Source organism: Engraulis encrasicolus, chromosome 4, assembly GCF_034702125.1.
Source record: "Engraulis encrasicolus isolate BLACKSEA-1 chromosome 4, IST_EnEncr_1.0, whole genome shotgun sequence".
NCBI classification, from domain to species: domain Eukaryota; kingdom Metazoa; phylum Chordata; class Actinopteri; order Clupeiformes; family Engraulidae; genus Engraulis; species Engraulis encrasicolus.
Window position 1 is genome coordinate 48,453,501 of NC_085860.1, and position 18,232 is coordinate 48,471,732.

The following is an 18,232-nucleotide window of genomic DNA, read 5'->3' on the forward strand; positions in this document are numbered from 1 at the left end:
TCTTTTAATTGTATGATATGTATTTACATAGGCTACACACAATACAGACGTGCCCATACTAGGCTACACCTGCTCTCACAGTGGATAAAGTCGGATCACTGATGATTAAGCCATTTCGATACTTGTGTAGCAGAGGAGTATTTCATTGAATGCAATAAAAATAACTGATCGTGTAGTATAAATACACCGCAGATGGGTTGGGAAGATGATGGTCCAGGGCATGTGTCGCAGGGCAGGCCTCGCTTCAAAGGCAGCTCGCCTGATTTGAGACCAGCCTATACAGTCCAGTGTAATTTACTTGTACCTATTCAAAATTTGTCATGATCGTCATCACCATCGTGTAACATGTCATGTTAAACTGATAATTATATATTTTTTTCCGTCAAGTCATGCAAAGTTTGCTAAATTGTCTCTAGCGACAATCAAAACAAGACTTGGTGGTATCACCACAAGTATCTCATTATGCTCAATAAGGAAACACCTTCACTGTCCGTTGTCCCCTCTATATTCTCTTAACTACCCTCGACGCTCTCCCCATCTCCCATTCTTAATTATTTTCACTACGGAGAGCGCGCGGCGTGTGCGCGAACGCATGTGCGCAACACCTACTGGCTGCTTGGCCAGGGAAATACCAGGTCACGCGATCAATCAAGAGTTGTTTTCCATATGGAGACAGCGTCCCCAAGCGTCAAGATATCCAAACTGCGTGTGAACGGTCCATCCAACTAGGACCACAGATGTCAATAGATTTAGTCAACACGTCTCCAACCTACAATTAGGATAATTAGTTCCAGTTCATAACTTCCATGCACATTAGTCTAGACTATCTAAAATTCAGATGAGATTATTTAACCAAGGAATGTTAGGGGCGGAAAAATGCTACCAAATTCTGCTACTATAATGACCATTAGCTGATCGGTGAACAGCCCTGAAGTCTCAACTCTCAACATTTCTCCAGGCGTGTTGAGGAACTCAACTGTGGTCGACGCAGGACCTCTAGCGGTAGAAATAATATAGACGTGGGCCCAGAATTGTTCCCCTTATAAACAGTGCTTGAAGTGAGGGGCAGTTCCCCTTCCTCATATTTTTTTTATCAGCAGCATTCTGGCAGAACTTATCTCGTGCGCCGCCTTTCATAGTTCAAGACAAGTTTTTCAAAATGCATGCAGGCAATAGGCCTACAAAAAATGTGACTTATACTGATTTGGTACTGATGAGACTGTCAGAAAATCAGGGTTCCTGCACTTCTTTTTGGATGGTATTTTCGGACGATTATGGTTCCTGCACGTATTTTTTTTTTCCACTTCAAGCACTGCATATAAATATATTGTGTGGATTAGGGGGGCCCTTTCAGATGATTTTGTCCTGGGGCTGACCAAAGCTGTCAGCAGCCCTGCCAACATGCAGGGTATAGTCTGTATGACATTTCTAAGATGGAAAAAAGCAGATTTTGTTGTCTTGTTGATGTGAGGCTCAAAGCTCAAATCCGAGTCTATGACCACACCTAGGCTAGTAACCTTATCTTAAATGTGCATGCTTAGGTCACCTAGGCTTGAGTGGAGTTTTGCACGTTTTTCCTTAGGCCCAATGAGCAACACTTCAGTTTTATCCTCATTTAATTTTAGGAAGTTACTGTTCATCCAATCTGTGATGGCAGACATGCATTTAGTCAAGGCATGAATGGCAGTGGTTTGGCTAGGCTCAACAGAGATATATAATTGTGTGTCATCGGCATAGCTATGAAAATCAACATTGTGCTCTCTGATGATGGAGCCCAGGGGCAACATATAGAGAGAGAAGAGGAGAGGGCCCAAGCAACTACCCTGAGCAACTCCAAAAGGCACATCATACTTGTTGGAGACGTATTCTCCGATGGTGACAAAAAACTGCCTTCCTGTAATATATGTTTTGAACCACTCTAAGACGTGGCCGGACAGTCCTACCCAAGATTCAAGGCGGTCAATTAGTATGTTATGGTCTATCGTGTCAAAGGCTGCACTGAGGTCGAGGAGGATAAGTGCTGAAACTTTGTTAGCAGCAGTGCTGAGACTAAGATCACTTATTATTTTGGTTAGTGCTGTTTCAGTGCTATGATTGGCTCTAAAGCCTGATTGGAATTTTTCCAAGATATCATTCCCAGCCAGGTGTTGATTAAGCTGTTTAAATACAACTTTTTCTAGTACCTTGCTTATAAAGAGATGCCTCAATGCACATTATATCACATATACAGTGTATAGCAGTGTTTCTCAACCAGGGGGGTGCCGCGAAAACGTGGCTGATAAATCAGTTATGTAATATAATACATATTTGTCTAAATTAATAAATGAATGCTTAGTCAGTGGAATCTTTCATCTGCCATTTACACACAATAAAATAAATGTAGGTCACCCCAGTAAGTTGTAACTTTGAACATAGGTTGAGTTACTTTTCTTAGCTTGTGTGATATTGGATGCGATACCATGTTACGGCTTGTTGGTTTAGGGTGCCTTCACATTTTTCATGAATTGAAAGGGTGTCTCGCCTAAAAAAAGGTTGAGAAACACTGGTGTATAGACCTAAGAAAACATATGGATTGGATAGCTTACTACAAATAACACGGTTATTTTAGACCCACAATGGCCGTCCATTAAAAGTCAATGCATTTCAAAGTTCAAAGTACTTTACAGAACTTAAGTACGGATAGAGGAAGTTGGGAGACCCCAGGTGGATAGGTTGGATCCCAACTTTTGCTATATCATATCTGGAGAGTGTGTGCTTTCAGAAAATGCATGGGTTTGATTGCCTAATATAAGGTATGCTGCTATTTTAGGCCTAGAACTCATAATTGTCCAATGGATTTGAATGAAAACCAATGTAATGCAAAGTATATTATAGAATTGTGTTCGAGAGGAACTCAAGTCAAAACTCTGAGGAAGGCGCAGGTGCGCCGAAACGTCAGTCATTTTGTGCACCAAAATAAAAAACCTCTAAAAAAGTTGCTGAGTGCTCCAGTCATCTCTGGGTCTAGTCACTGTGAAGTAGCCCAGCTTGTCTTTATACTGCTGTCCTCGATGGTGAGCACCACCAAGGCTGAAGCGCAGACATCCCCTCTTCGAGGAATGTAGGAAAATTGGGAGTTGTTCCAATGCATATTATATCACATCTAGAGTATGTAGACCTTTAGAAAGTATATGGACTAGATCAGTGATTCTTGAACTTTAGGCCTGGGCCCACTGGTTGGCCCTTACTCTATTCCAAGTGGGACTTGAAATCATTTTCTAAAAATCAAACATCATATTTGTTTGTAGTATATGTTTTGTTTTACTTATTCAGTCAGTGATGAGCCCTGAAGAAGTATGAACATTTCAAGGGGACCCCGAGTTGGAATAGGTGGGGTACCCCTGGATTAGACAGTTTGATACACAAAACAGTTATTTAGACCCAAACCTCATAGCGTCCATTGAAAATCAAAGCATTTCAAGGTAATGCAAAGTGCATTACAGAACTAAGGTATAGATCAATGTAAGTTGATCTCTCAATGTACATATAGCTAGACCTTTGGAAAACAAATGATGTGATATGCAGTACAGTTAGTTTAGACTCAAAACTCATCTAGCCATCCATTGAAAATCAAATCAAACTAGGCTATATTACAGAATGAAGGTAGGTCTAAAGTATAACAGAGAAAACTGGAAGATGCAATTGCAATTGCACACACTTCAGTTTCAAGAACAGTGCATGGAGATCCTGCATAACAGTCTTTTCATTTCGTCTGGAACTAAACTAGACCATTACTTTTTCTAAAAATGTGTCTTTTTTTTTTTAAACATACCGTACAATCTGACTAGCTGGGTATGTTGGGAGTGTTGACTGCTCTAGTGTCAAAGACAGATAAGACTAGGTACATCATGATACAGACATAAATGGCATCAGGTGAGTCCTGTTTAATTTAATGTGTTGTGACTGAGATGGAGAATGAGTAAGTACATGAACAATAACTATACTACAGGCTTGTGAGAACACCAACCAGCGGGAATATAACGCCACAAACATGCTGGAGGGAAGAAGGAATCTCACAGGGATTTGATGATCCATATATAGGCATGTATTGCGAAATGTACTGGGTATCATAACAGTATTAGAAAGTAAAAATATAATAAAGCTACCACTTCCAGAGGGCTATCATACCATATAATAGACTTTGCCACCTCAGGTGATACCAACTTCTGCTCCGGCCCATGGACTAGTTAGGCTATATAGCAACGATCACATCTCCTTTGACAAAAATCTGCAAATATTTAAATCCAAGCTGAACGCTTCTGTTCCCAGGACATGACACGAGTCATAATCTAAGTGAGAGCTTTTGCTTCGCATTTGATAGGTCTGCACGTTTCGGGAGGCATGCCGCATAAGTAGAGAAGTTTGATGCAACATCGGGTGTGGGAAATTGCTTGCATTTTCTTAAACAGAGACGTGGCTTAGGTGGTAGAGGAGCCATTCGGCAACTAAGGTTGCAGGCTCGAGCCCTGCTCTGCCGGACCCCATTGATGAGTCCCTGGGTAAGATACTTCACCCCAAGTTGCTCCTGGTGGCAGGGTGTTATCAGAGAGAGTAGAGAGAGAGAGAGAGGTTCCATTGGCCCATTGTTTCCGGGTTCTATTATTGCAAGGGGGAGAGGGGGGGAAATCCCCCTTTAGGCAGACCTAAGGACTGTTCTATTCAATACTAGGAGTATTATGACACGCCCCTTTAGGCAGACCGGAACCTGGTCATGTTAGGTGCCCATAGCAACCTATTACAATGGCATATCTCTATATACTTAAAGAATCTCTGGTGTTATTATGGGAGGGTACTCTGCGTGGCAGCCACTGCCACCGGTGTGAGTGTGAATGGGTGAATGAAAGGTATACATTGTAAAGCGCTTCGAGTTCTCGAAGGAGTGGAAAGGTATACAAAAATGCAGTCAATTTACCATTCCCCAAAACAAGACATTAGGCTGTGTGACAGATCTCAAGGACAGCGATATGTGACTTTAAAGACAACTTTATGATAAAAATTCAGATGAAAAACATTATCAGGATTTTACAAACTTGCAACAGGTTTTCTTACCTACATCAAACATGAACCTCTACAAAAAATTAAAAGGTTAAATAAAAAAGGTACAATGCAAGTCATCATTTGTAAAACAATATTTTTTTTTCCAACAATTCAAAACAAACACAAAAAATATTAAAGTACAAGTTGGCAGTCCTTGTTCCACAAAAAGAGTCAGGCAAAGAAGGGTGGAGGGAGAAAAAAAAAATACAACCAAATGCAATGCAGGTCATTCTCTGAAAAGGGACCAAAACTTTCTTTTGGAAAGAACCTAACAGAATGACTTAAAATCACGCTGGGGTTTGGACAGAGTCACTGAGGTGATTAGATTATCAAGCTCAGTGCACCAACAGACTAAGAGCCACCTCCTTCTTCCTCCGATCATGAGTGGGAGTTCATAATGTGATAACAGTCCTTCACACACAGCTCAGTAGATCCTCCCTCGGCTCCGGTTCCCCCGTCCTCCGAAGCCTCGTCCTCTGCCTCCTCGGAAACCTCCACGCTGCTCTGTAAAGCAAACACAGATTTTAGCATGTCTTGTGAATCTAGACCCCCTTTCTCGAAAGCATCTTTGCTGACCAGCTAGCAACTTACTTGGTTGCAATGCATTTTCCCATTGGAAACCTATTAAGTTGCTAACTTGGTTAGCAATGATGCTTTCTACTCTACTTTCGAGGAACGGGGTCCTGTGTAGTTTACATGTAAACATTGGACACTGAAATGATCAAATTCAACCTCATGCTTGTTTCTCCAAGTTCTGCCACTCCACTTTGTCGTTTCTCCTTTTCCATTTTTCACATACTTGGTAATCATCAACTACTCTACTTGTTCTGGCAGGAGATCAAATGTGTGCAAGATGTGTGCTTAATTGCGACTTGTGTGCAAAGTGTAACATTCAGCCATGTCGTGCTGACCGTATGGGAAGTTGCCGATGGTACCGCTGTATTTGCCACTGGGGGGGTTGTAGATCTGCCGTGCGTCCCTCCTAGGCAGCACTGGTGCTGATATCTTCTTCACAGACGTGGCAGACCCGTCATCTCCCGACGGCCTCTTCTGACTACACAACACAACACACGCTCATTTCAAAACAGGCTTTTTCCAAAACCTTTACGATACAAAACTACACTTGGCCTGCACCAACACTGTTGAATGCTAGAAGTAGTGACAATACACCCAACGCTTTGTAACCCTTAAAAATGTTTCTTGCATTCCTGCAAAAGATAAAGTCCATGATGTTGGAGCCTGGATAAATCCATGTGGGCAAAACGTACCCGACTGCTGCAGGCTCCTTCTGTACTGGTTTCCAGGAGAGAGTCACTGTGCTCTTGTAGGATGGGGGGTTGTGGAAGAGATCCTGCAAATGGTTGAAGTTACAAGAGCTGAGATAAGCTACCATTTTTGGCATTATTAATTCACATAGAAAGTTACAAAAGCCGAGAACAGGGATTTTTGAATATATTATATTTTCAACGGTGAGTGAAGGAGTTGTTTACCTTGATCAGGATATTGATGTTGTTTGTGATTTTCAGAGCGACCACTTTGATTTTGTTCTACAAAAGAGAAAAGGTTGTAGTCATACAGTAACTGTGAACTTAACAGTGGATTTCTTCCATGCTACAAATCTATGCACTACAGTCCAAAATAAGCAGGAGTAAATGTGGAAAGTAAAAAAAAAGGAACAGCTATGTCATGCAACACTTACAGAACACTTGGGTTTTTGTTACGTGGGCCTGCTCTACCACCAGTGTCATGACTAAATTGCCACTAATCATTTGATTGCCTGGCACTCTGCTTGGCGTGATTGTCTAAATGTGTGCAGGTGTGCCCATGGGAAGACGTGTGTCCATCGGCCGAGCCAACGATGGGTGTTGGCTTAAAAACTTCAGGCCCAGTCTCCACTCTCTCGCTCTCTCTCTCTTTCTGGCCTGCTCTCTCTACGCTGCACGCTGGTCCTGAGGAAGCTGATGGCAAACATTTTTTTAGACCCATCTCTTTTTATTATTGTCTTTTATTTTTAGATATATTTAAATCTTTGTAAGGGTGGAAGGTGGTGTTTTGTTTTCTTTCTAGTTATTGCGCACAAGTCAGGTGAAGTTAAGGAGGTAGGAAGCTGCCGGAAGATTCACGCCATTTTATTTCGAGGAGGTAATTTAGTTTATTGAATTTTCAGTTTAGGTTTTATATTAGGGCTCTTTTTTTTCCTCACGAAAGCTTCTCGTTTCTGTTGACCCAGGCGTCCGACGCCATTTTTGTTTACCCTGACTTTTGAAATTAAAAAGCATCGCCATTTTTCACCCCAACTAGTTTCACCTGGTTTTTATGTTCCACACCCATGTTTAAAATTTTTAATGGGTTTGTAACAGTTTTATAACCCATCTTGTTCTTTGTAATTCTAATCTACAAAGAGCCAATGTGACTCGCAGGAACGAGTTCTTACCTCCTCCGTTTTCAGGGCCTCCCCCGTCTTTCCTTGCAGTGCAACACGAAGCTGACGGATGTAAACCTGAAGCCCTCTGGCAAAGTACTGCAACCTGTACAAATGCATTGTGTTCACAACAATGTAAGTAAACCCTAGGCTTAAAGGGACACTGTGCAGGAAATGGTCAAAAAAGGTACTGCAACTATGCTGCTCATTGAAACTGGGCTGCCTATTGCCAAATTTGATCTTTACATGAAAGTTTACTAAGTAATAAACAAATATTTTCTAGTATGGTCCAAGTACAGTCATTTTTGCAGCTAAAAATGGCTATTTTTGGAAATTCAAAATGGTGGACCATGGAGAAGATCCCTCTTCTCGTGTATGAAAAGTGCAATTTTTCCAGTCATAATGAATACTTAGAATTTGATGCTGGTGGTAAGTATTCATGAAAAAGGTAACATTAGTGAATGGGCAGCATGAATTCTGGAAATAAACAACTAAAAATCTCACACAGTGTCCCTTTAAGATTAGACAATCCAGCCACAGCGTGAAATCACGTGCAAGTAAAACTATAAAGGTAAGTGTGCTGATACAACGCGAACGTACCTGATTTTGAAGTCCTTCAACCGGTCTGCGTCAATTTTCTCGATGAGGAAGTCTGGCATCTTCTTGCCGAGCTGGTGGAAACCAAAGAGGAGGCACTCCACGTAGCTGAACTGCAGCTTGGGCTCCTCGTTACCCGCATTCTCCCCATTCTCATCCTCCGGGGGAAGTGGCATGAACTCCTGCAGGAGAGACAGAGAGAGAGAGACACCCCACTCTTAACAACATTGAATTCATCTCAACCTAGAGCCATTGGAGTTATATCTCCAGTATTTCCCCCCTAATGGCATCAATACACTCTACTGATTTCATTTGAATCAAACTAATTTTTGTTTGTTTCGCCATCACTGAACAGGAGGAATGTGCTTGGGGTGACTGGAAATATTAATGTTTAATTTAAGAATTATGCTCAAGTTAGGTTTGTAGACGAACTTGACTTTCAAGTAGTGACTTGTTGAGGGTATAGTTGTTTTACGCTTCACATAGTGTCCACGCAGAACCAAACTTGTGCCTATGGAGCGAGTAGCCAAGATTTTTGTATGTTTCCCAAGAAAAACATTTTTGGTCCATCAGACTAGTAAAGACAGGCACTGAAACCACTTGGAAACGGCACATTTCCAGGGTGCATGTAGCTGCTAAGCCTCTTTTATTCAAGCTAGTAGTGGCGGCAGGAGCTCAGTGATGGGACACATTACCAGGAGTTTCTCGAACAGCATCCTGAGGTTGGTCTCCAGCTTCTCCATGTCTCCACAGTACGGACTCATTTCTGCCAGCAACTTCAGCACCTTCACACAAATGCAAAACAGTTGGAAACGTGCAATGTCATGCAAATGTCCTTTTTTAAAGACACTACACTTATTTCATCTGTCTATAAAGAATAAAATGGAATATGGTGAAAACTCAGTCCAGAGTGCTATTAAATAGCTTAAGGCTCTCGAACTAACAGTGCAAGTCTCTTCAATGAACAATCATTCATTCTTAGGCCAAGGATATGCTTGGTGCAGTATATGCACAGAGACGTGCAACGTTTAGTGAATTAAAGTTGAAGTCGACTACTTGTTTTTAGTCATATTGGCTCAACTGTCATGGGATTCCAAAAGTAGTGCCTGAAATAGCCCGTTACGGAAAAAAGACAAATTCTCTAGCCTCCGGCAAAGCCTGTAGTCATTTTTTTAAACAAAATGTCAATCTTCCTTTGTTAGCTTAATCAAACAGGTTTGGGAGTGTGGGTAGCTGTCCAAGCACACAACTTCACTGGCATTCTGGAGGACGGGACAGGAAGTCGAATAATTCTTTATATTTTGGCGTGCATTATGCGACTGTAGATACAGTGGCTTTCAACACTGGGTATTCTTAATCATGTACAACTTCAAAATCCCAGATTCGACTCTTTACGCAGGTCAGCAGGAAAATGTACAGACAGCAGCTTTAACGTACTGCCATGCATATTTTTAATGCTAATTTTTTACGCAGTAGCACACCTGACAAAAAAGGTATTCAGACTCATGCTCACATACTTCCATGTTGAGGTTGTGATACTAAAGATTTCATTGTAAAGTGTCCTTGGGTATTTTGAAAGGCACTCAAAATAAAATGTATTATTATTATTATTATTAAAGTCAAACAATAGTGGAAAATAAGAGAGCCCCGTAGGCTTTCTGTCCCTACACGATACCTCCATTGTTGTGTTTACTGCTCTGATAGTTCAACAAGTATGTGCATGCTTTGAGTGTAACATAGGTCTGACACACACTGAAATTTACAAAAGTCTGTTCTTTTACAGGGGACAAGCTGACATGTTCCGGTCGTGTGCAACTCTTCAGGGCTTATTAAAGTGTCGAACTTAAGCCCTATTCGGACGGGACTAGTTTTATGTATGGAGTATGGACATGGGATAATGTGATATCCATCTCAGAACGGACTGGATTAAAACATGTAAGTAAAAGAACAGTCTTGTCACGTTCATGCCATCTCCACAATATATTATTTATTTATTTTTTGCATTTTATTACTAATCTGGGGAGGCATTTGATTATCGCTTGCTGGTTTACTAACCCATCAGAATCCGTTCAGATGCGTCTGAATGCATGTTGAATTCGCCTGAATGCATGTCGTCTCACTTTCCCTCCTAAATTTAACAGCGAAAACATTTTGGAACAACTCCCTAAAACAAATCCGAATGTTAACCTTTGCAAACTCGGATAGATTGATATAATGTGCGTTTCAAGCACTTTAACATACATATTCACATAGGGTTGCATTCGCACAGGATTAGTAATCCCAATTTCTGGATCGTTTCACAGGAGGTGAAACTCTTTGCAAGGTTTGCAATCATAACCTTTACTGACATAGCTTGTTTGGATGGGACTAAATTTCCCTGTTATTACTTTACCCCAGGTACCCCCCCTATAACTAGTATCATACTTTTCGTAAAAAGTGCCAGAGAGAAAAAGAAACAGAAAGAGACATTTGATCAAATCACATGACTGACGTTAGACCACTTGACAACAACAAAATGTTGACAACATTGCGCATCTAAGTGAAATCACACAGCAAGCATATTCCAGGCCTTACAGCATGCTGACCTTAAGAAAATAGTCATTAAAAAGCCAACAACACAGACCTCAAGCTGGATGTCCAGTTCCGCCACTGGGCTCGTCAATGTGCTGAGGTTGGGCAGGACGTGGTCACAAAAATAGCTCACAAAACGAGTGGAATGCACATTTTTCTGTAAACAGAAGAAAGACAATCATTTTATATCATGTTTATGAACAATTCTGCGCTGTCAAACGGTTATCGTGGACATTACTTTCATTACCATGGTCAATTTTCTATTTCAATCATTTTGCCTTGCACTTGTTCTGACAGTGAATCTATAGGGCGATTGATCCAGAAGAGTGTGTGGAGCAAGGCAGGACCACCTTCATCTGGTGAGAGCTAGGTTAGTGTAGACGGGGGTTATGACCCAACAGCCAAGACTGGAGCAGCCCTGGTACTCACGGAGAAGAGAGCCAGAGCCCGGTGCATAATAGCATTTGAGAATTTAAGGTAAACATCTACAAAGGTAAAATCTAACAAATTCAACACAGACTAAAGCAATTCTATTGCAAATACTGGTCACTTGCAATTAGGACACTTTTGTAACACTGAACAGCTGTGAGTGGCAGACTCACGTAGAAGAGGGGCAGTGCCTGGTGCAGAGTCGCACAGAAGTTACACATTTTAAAAATAATACATAATTTAGGGTACTACGCATCTAGAGAATGGAGTATGACACTCACGGAGAACAGGGGCAGTGCCTGGCGCGTGCACTGGAGCAGGCGGTCGACGGCGTCTGTGTCTGCAGGGTTGAGGGCCTGCTCCAGGAAGGCCTGCTCCACCACCAGCTCCACCAGCTGCTGCCGGCCACTCACCGTCTGCAGTGTCTTCAGCCCTGACAGGATGCGCATCAGCAGCACAAACTCCTCCCCCGTCACATCCTCCAGCACCTGGGGCAGAGACACAGACAGAGTACAGGTTAGAGCACCATCATATTATTGCATCTGACACTGACACAGCCAGGATTATAGCACAATAATGTCACTGCATAGACATAGTATGAGACACAGACACAGGTTATAGCACAATAATATCTTATAGCATCTGAGACGTATGATGTTCTTATTTCATTTATTCATAATGTGTTTTTATCTTTTTTTTTTTTTTTTTACTACATTTACGGTCATTTTAACCTTTTATTGACGACTGCACTTTATGTCTGTCCTGTGGTATCTGTTGTTGCTGTCTATATGTGCTTATGACTTGCTGCACACCTAATCGCCACTTCTGGGGACAATGAAGTTGAAAAGTTGAAGTTGAAGTTGAGTAGACAGAGACGTCTATAGCACAATAGTGCCATAGCATAAGACATTCACAGCGCAGGTTATAGCACAATATCACAGCATCTTGAAAACAGACACAGTACAGTATAGGTTAAAGCACAAAAATGTAGCATCAGTCCGCTGTAGCACACTGACCCATTAGGACCTACAGTAATGGGTCGATGGAATGTAACAGAATTCTCAAGCTGTTAAAGGCAAATAAGCATAGAGTCTCAGCAGTCTGCCTTTTTCCGGTCGTGTTGCACAGGATCTTTATGGGTTATTGATGCTCCTCTCCCAGTGAAAAGCAAGTGAATAATATGTACACCATTGATTTATATTAAAATTTAGCAAGAACAGAGACGACAACAACAACAAAAACAACAACCAAAACTAGGATAGGGTGAAAAGTTCTAAGACTTGTCCCACACCTTTTTCATGAACAAAGTCAAGCAGGGAGGGGGGTGTGGGGGTAATTCCCATAATTTGTGTGTTTTTAAGATGCAATTTCATGCATTCTAATCAATTTTAGGGTGTCGAATGGCAAATCCCATCTGACATCTCACTCCCTTAGATTTTTGATGTACCTGAACAATTAATGTCTATTATTTGGCTTACTGAATTTGACTTGACACAAATTTCAAGCATTTTCAAGCACTTCACTAGGGTCATTTCACGTGAAATCAGACACTTTGGGACCCGACCGACACAGATTTTATTCATACTTGGTGTGCCTGTTTAGTAGCAAGGTAGCACCCTAGAACTGCATTTGTGTGAATCTGACACCAATATTGAGGGAGAAACAGACTAACAAAGGTTTGCATATGAGGGTAGGACACTATACATTCAGCCTTGATTATATCAGTCAGTGTAAGTCACAAAAAGATGTCTGTGGTGTTATTTGAAAGCTCTTTTCTGGCTCTACAAATTACACAAACAGCATGGAATACAGAAACCCTCAGAATATGAATTATGCTAAATTGAAAAATTAAAAATTGAATATAAAAAAAACGTATTTTTACACATTTTAAAATGCCAGTTCCTTGTCTAAAAGTAGCCTGCAATGTCATGAACAACACCTGGAATGCTGGTGTTTGGTTCTTTATTCATTTCAGAGATAATGGGACTCAAAAATATGGCATCATACAGATCACCTAGTAATAATATGGTGATACCATAATAATATCACATGACAGCATGTCTATCGGAATATGTGAAGGATGGAGATGGTCCATGAGGATGCAGGAAGTTCAGTTTCACCTCTCCAGTGCTCAGCACACATTTCTCAACACATGCTAGCCACCAGTTGCCATCATATACAGCTACAAGGGCATGGGTGAGCGGTTAGGGCGTCAGACTTGCATCCCAGAGGTTGCCGGTTCGACTCCCGACCCGCCAGGTTGGTGGGGGGAGTAATCAACCAGTGCTCTCCCCCATCCTCCTCCATGACTGAGGTACCCTGAGCATGGTACCGTCCCACCGCACTGCTCCCCATGGGGCGCCACTGAGGGCTGCCCCCTTGCACGGGTGAGGCATAAATGCAATTTCGTTGTGTGCAGTGTTCACTTGTGTGCTGTGGAGTGCTGTGTCACAATGACAATGGGAGTTGGAGTTTCCCAATGGGCTTTCTTTTCACTTTACAACATACCCTTTGATGCTTGAACATTTTAAAAAATCCCTTTACTGAGCTTATTCTTTCAACTCTGCCTTCTCTGAATGCTGAAAATGGTCTACCTTCCAATGTGTCCATTTACAGTGAGCAGAAGCTGTGTTTTTGAGTACCTGGAATATAGACCGACGAGGGTGCAGGGCCCACCGGGAAAATGCCTGTTATGCCAGATGGCCAGTCCAGTGCTGTCCCTACTCTATTACTACTTTATTACAACTCATTTCAACCTTTATGCCCCATTATCTCTGAAATGAATAAAGAACCAAACACCCCATCTTCAGGTGTTGTTTATGACCTTACAGGCTATATTTAGAACAAGAAATCGGCCATTTTAAAATATACTTTTTTTTTATATTCAATTTTTAATTTTTCAATGTATCATAATTCATATTCTGAAGGTTGCGGTATTCGATGCTGTTTGTGTAATTTGTAGAGCCAGAAAATAGCTTTCAAACAACACCTCAGACAACTTTTTGTGACTTACACGGACTGATATAATCAAGGCTGAATGCGTCTAGTCTGTTTCTCCCTTAATATTGGTGTCAGATTCACACAAATGCAGTTCTGGGGTGCTACCTTGCTACTAAACAGGCACACCAAGTATTATTGAAATCTGTGGTGGTCAGGTCCCAAAGTGTCTGATTTCACGTGAAATGACCCCTAGACATTCAAGCATTTTCACAACCTTGAAAACACTTCATTGAGATTCAAGCATTTTCAAGGAATTCAAGCACCAGTGGGAACCCTGCCTCACAGCTGCAGCCACATATCACTAGAGTCTGATCCCCATTCATCCACAGAAACCGTTTCATTGTTTCTTGATAAACACTAACGATGATTAAAGGTCGTTCTGGACTCACCTTCTTGGTTTCGGCATAGATGTGGTCTTCGACCTCTTTAGTCATGACGTCTTCAGGCATCGTCTTGAGTTTGGTGGAAAGGAACTTGATGGCCCTTTCTCGCACAATGTCTTCGCCATGCAGTATCTGGCTAAACAGCCCACCCAGAGTTCCTTTACCAAGGGAAAACATGGCCTTATTATAATCCTCTTTAGTTAAAATCGCAACACCAGTTTAGTTAAGAAATATCGTAACTATTCAATTACAGGTTATAATTCACGGACATAATAATGCAACATAACAGCAGCATACAAAGAGTACCTTTTGCATCAATCTTGAATATTGAGATCAGTGCCGTGTTGACTTGGTTAAACTCCGCCGAGTCATCTGGGGGGAAAGATAATCTCATGTTTAATTCTATTTGTTTACAGAAACAAAGAAGCATTTAGCTGCTATACAGGTTAGACTCTGGCTATGTCTCAAATCATGCACTTGAGTCAGTGCACAGTGCACACAGCGCACGGAGGTCTTCAGTGCAGTGTCATGGAAAAATTTGACCACTATTGTGCCCTCGCTGGAAGTGACGGCTGAGCATGGAATTAGCCCGCCAAAATATCAGTTAGCTACTGTTTACAATTTCCTTCACCCCAAAGGGCAACAATCACACATACAATACTTGGGTTGGCATGAAAAGGCTGGTGTCTCAGCAACATTACTCACAGAATTAGGAGACTGTTGACCAAACTCTTCTACTGAACTAAAGACCATGTTTCCTCCATGTCACTGTCAACATGGCGGCCGTTTAGTGCGTGCAGTGTCCATCATTCAAGCACTGCATTTTTCCGCCATTGTTAGGGGATCATCCTGGCACTTTCAGTGCACTGGCTTAACCAAAATTGTCAGCGTGAGCGCCCTAGGCACTGAAATACAGTGCCCGAACTGCACAAGTGCGTGGATTGAGACATAGCTTCTGACTCAAACTGTCCTAACGTATGTACTTTCTTATTTGATCTTTTTATGCGTTAGTTGTATGTCCTTCTTTCACACATTATAGTGCAAATCTGCACAAAGAGTTGTGTCTTGATCTATGAGTGTGGTTTCCAAATTCAAGACAAAGATAACAGTTTCATTTGTTCATGCACCTGTTTGCAGAAGCTGTGTGAGGATGTCAGCCACTCTGGGAAGGTTCTCTCCAGAAGCAAATCGAGGGAGTTCTTTGATAGCCTGCCTCCGGATCTGTAGACAAAACAACAATCACTGAGCAACACAGACACTTCAAGGCCTCTGCAGAAACCACAACCATCTGGTTTGCATTGAATTGTTTAACAAGCCTTGTATGATGTCAATAAAAAAAACATACAAGGCATGTTACTTGCAAACCACTGTCAAATCCACTGATATATGATATTATCAAGCAAACAACATGCAAAACACCAATGCTGTTGTTTATTTGGTATTGTTGAGTTAAAATGCTTACAGACACGTCTTCATCTTCACACAAGTCGAGTTGGGCGTTGATGGCTGCGTCAGCCAACTCTGGGAAACTGCTGAAGAACTTGGGGATGAATTGGGCAGCCAGCCGTTTCTCCTTCGGGCCACCCTTCACCCCGTTCAAGATAGCTTGGTATGCATCTTTGTGCTGTTCAAGGGCAGAACATAAACAAAAGTTTACAACACTGTTGATCGCAGTAACATGGGCCACCGGATAATGGTGGATTTAAGCGTGTATCGACACGGTTACATAATACTGTCGCTGCTTACGCTAAGTCTGCTCAACGCTTAGGAAATGTCATGTTGGAAGAATGAATGGGAACCAACTGATGTGATAACTTTCAATACTCATGTGCAGAGGAAAATACCATGCTGCTACCCTTTAAGAATTTATCAAAGCAGATAGCAGATCTGTGAATGAAATGTTTACTTCAACTGCTTTGCTTGTTGGCATACAGACTGAGACTCCCAACGGAGTTCGCTCCCGGACGTGCGGTCCCCGGTGTTTCTATCACTCCCGGACTTGCGGTCCCCACCCGATTATATTTCACGTATTATCATATACTGCCACATACAAGCAATTTAGGGTTAGGTTTAGGGTTAGGGTTAGGGTTAGGTTTAGGGTTAGGGTTAAGGTTAGGGTTAGGTTTAGGGTTAGGGTTAAGGTTAGGGTTAGAAACAAAAAACTAACATCAACAAGATAACTGGCTCCGTAATATGGCGGTGGTACCGTAAGTCTGGCTAGTGGGAGCGAGATGAAATGGGAGTGTAATGAGATGGGAGCGTGAATCTGGGAATCTGCTTGTTTGGGTACCTGCTAGCATGGCACAGCTTCCTAGTGCTGCATTAATAACCTGTTGTTCATTTCACATTAAATGCGAAATGAAGGCAGCGCGTAATACAGATAATGTGACGCGAAATCTAGATAAAATGTTACATGATTACATGCCTGGGTTGGGGTTATAGACGTTATAGACTGGTGGTCGTCCCCCAGCGTTTGCCAAACATAAACTAGAGGGAATTGACATACGGTAGCTAACAAAGCTAACATAGCTTGCTAGTGCTAGCTTCACTGCCATGCTGTAACGTTACCGTGCTAGCTAGTAGTCAATTAAAATGTTTTTTAGACTCAGTAGTTTTTTTTACACAATGCAAACACACAACGTACAAAACACTCTCTTCACCACAAACGTACCTGACTCAGGTCATCCTTTGCGTCTGCAAGGATCCCATAGTTTCGATACAGCTCCTCTACTGTGACCGCCATCTGCGTTTGACCGTGTTTGTAACCCTGGCCTTTGAACGATACAAAACAAATATCGTGGTTGCCCTGTTTCTGTTGCTACCAAATTCAGCAAACCATGTGGAAATAAAACCCGTCTGAAATGTGAAATGGGAAGGGGAAAGGGAATGGAAAATACTAGAAAGCTGGGAGATATCCCACTGTTTCTTCCTCGCTAGCAAGCTGTTGATGCTAATCACTATGCTGCCCGAGGAGACGTACTGTAAACAGAGCATGCGCAATTTGGTAACCTAGTACGCAGGCGTGCCATATGATGCTAGATGTCACCAAAGAAGGTGGATCTAACCTTCTTTGATGCCACTCATTCACCCTCATTCACCCCTAGTATGCCAGGGTTAAATATGTCAACATTGCAACCTCAAATTCGATGGTGGAGGCCACGCAAATCTATTATTGGCTTTCTTGAAACCCTTCGACCTATTTAGCTAGGTCTGTCATCATGGCCCGATGCTTAGGCCTACATGTTTATTGTTTAACATGCAATGGATTTCCTCACTTACAATCAATTGTAGGCCTATCTAAGACAAGACTCAGAGTCAGACTCATGTTTTTTTAAGGAAATAAAGTAGACACTAGGCCTGCTACTACTCTATAAATGTAGGGTACATTTTCACCAACTGCGTGAAATGGGAAGTTCTGTTTGCTTACATCCTCTCTAAATCATGAACAACTCCCATGAGGAAGCAGCTACACGTAGGTGTGAAACTTGTCTCTATTTGGGGAGACACATTAGTTTGATATCAGTGGCGTATTTCCGATGACAAACTGTGCTCTCAAACACAGGTAAGATCAATTTATCTGAAAAAAAAACTTTATTTGATGTGACATTGTCACTGGTTTAAGTTGCTTGTGACACTCAAAAGTTAAGCCTAAATTTCAAGCTTATTGGGCCTTTGTTGTATGACACTGGAATTTGTAGGGCCTGGACACACCTTTACTCAAGTCAATGACTGTAACTAGTCTGTTGTCATGATG

At 41.8% G+C, this 18,232-nt stretch overlaps 1 protein-coding gene across 1 annotated transcript; it reads right to left on the bottom strand.

Moving 5' to 3' along the window:
* Positions 1-5,006: 5,006 nt before the first annotated feature.
* On the bottom strand, positions 5,007-17,458 carry api5 (apoptosis inhibitor 5). Its single transcript, XM_063197610.1, has 14 exons — positions 17,150-17,458; positions 15,941-16,102; positions 15,606-15,699; positions 14,785-14,850; positions 14,485-14,636; positions 11,377-11,583; positions 10,719-10,823; positions 8,791-8,880; positions 8,099-8,277; positions 7,511-7,604; positions 6,567-6,623; positions 6,345-6,427; positions 5,988-6,130; positions 5,007-5,580 (listed from the first exon to the last, which is right to left on the bottom strand). Exons 1-14 carry the CDS (start codon positions 17,219-17,221, stop codon positions 5,501-5,503), a joined length of 1,584 nt encoding a protein of 527 aa, XP_063053680.1. The 5' UTR covers positions 17,222-17,458; the 3' UTR covers positions 5,007-5,500.
* Positions 17,459-18,232: the final 774 nt, after the last annotated feature.

Excerpts from the sequence above, each read along its gene's own strand:
- api5 (XM_063197610.1), bottom strand. The coding sequence starts at position 17,221 with ATGGCGGTCACAGTAGAGGAGCTGTATCGAAACTATGGGATCCTTGCA. Across the intron at positions 10,824-11,376 it reads AGGCACTGCCCCTGTTCTCC|AAAAATGTGCATTCCACTCG; the intron begins GTGAGTGTCATA and ends TTCTGTTTACAG. Across the intron at positions 8,278-8,790 it reads TGCTGTTCGAGAAACTCCTG|GAGTTCATGCCACTTCCCCC; the intron begins GTAATGTGTCCC and ends TCTCTCCTGCAG.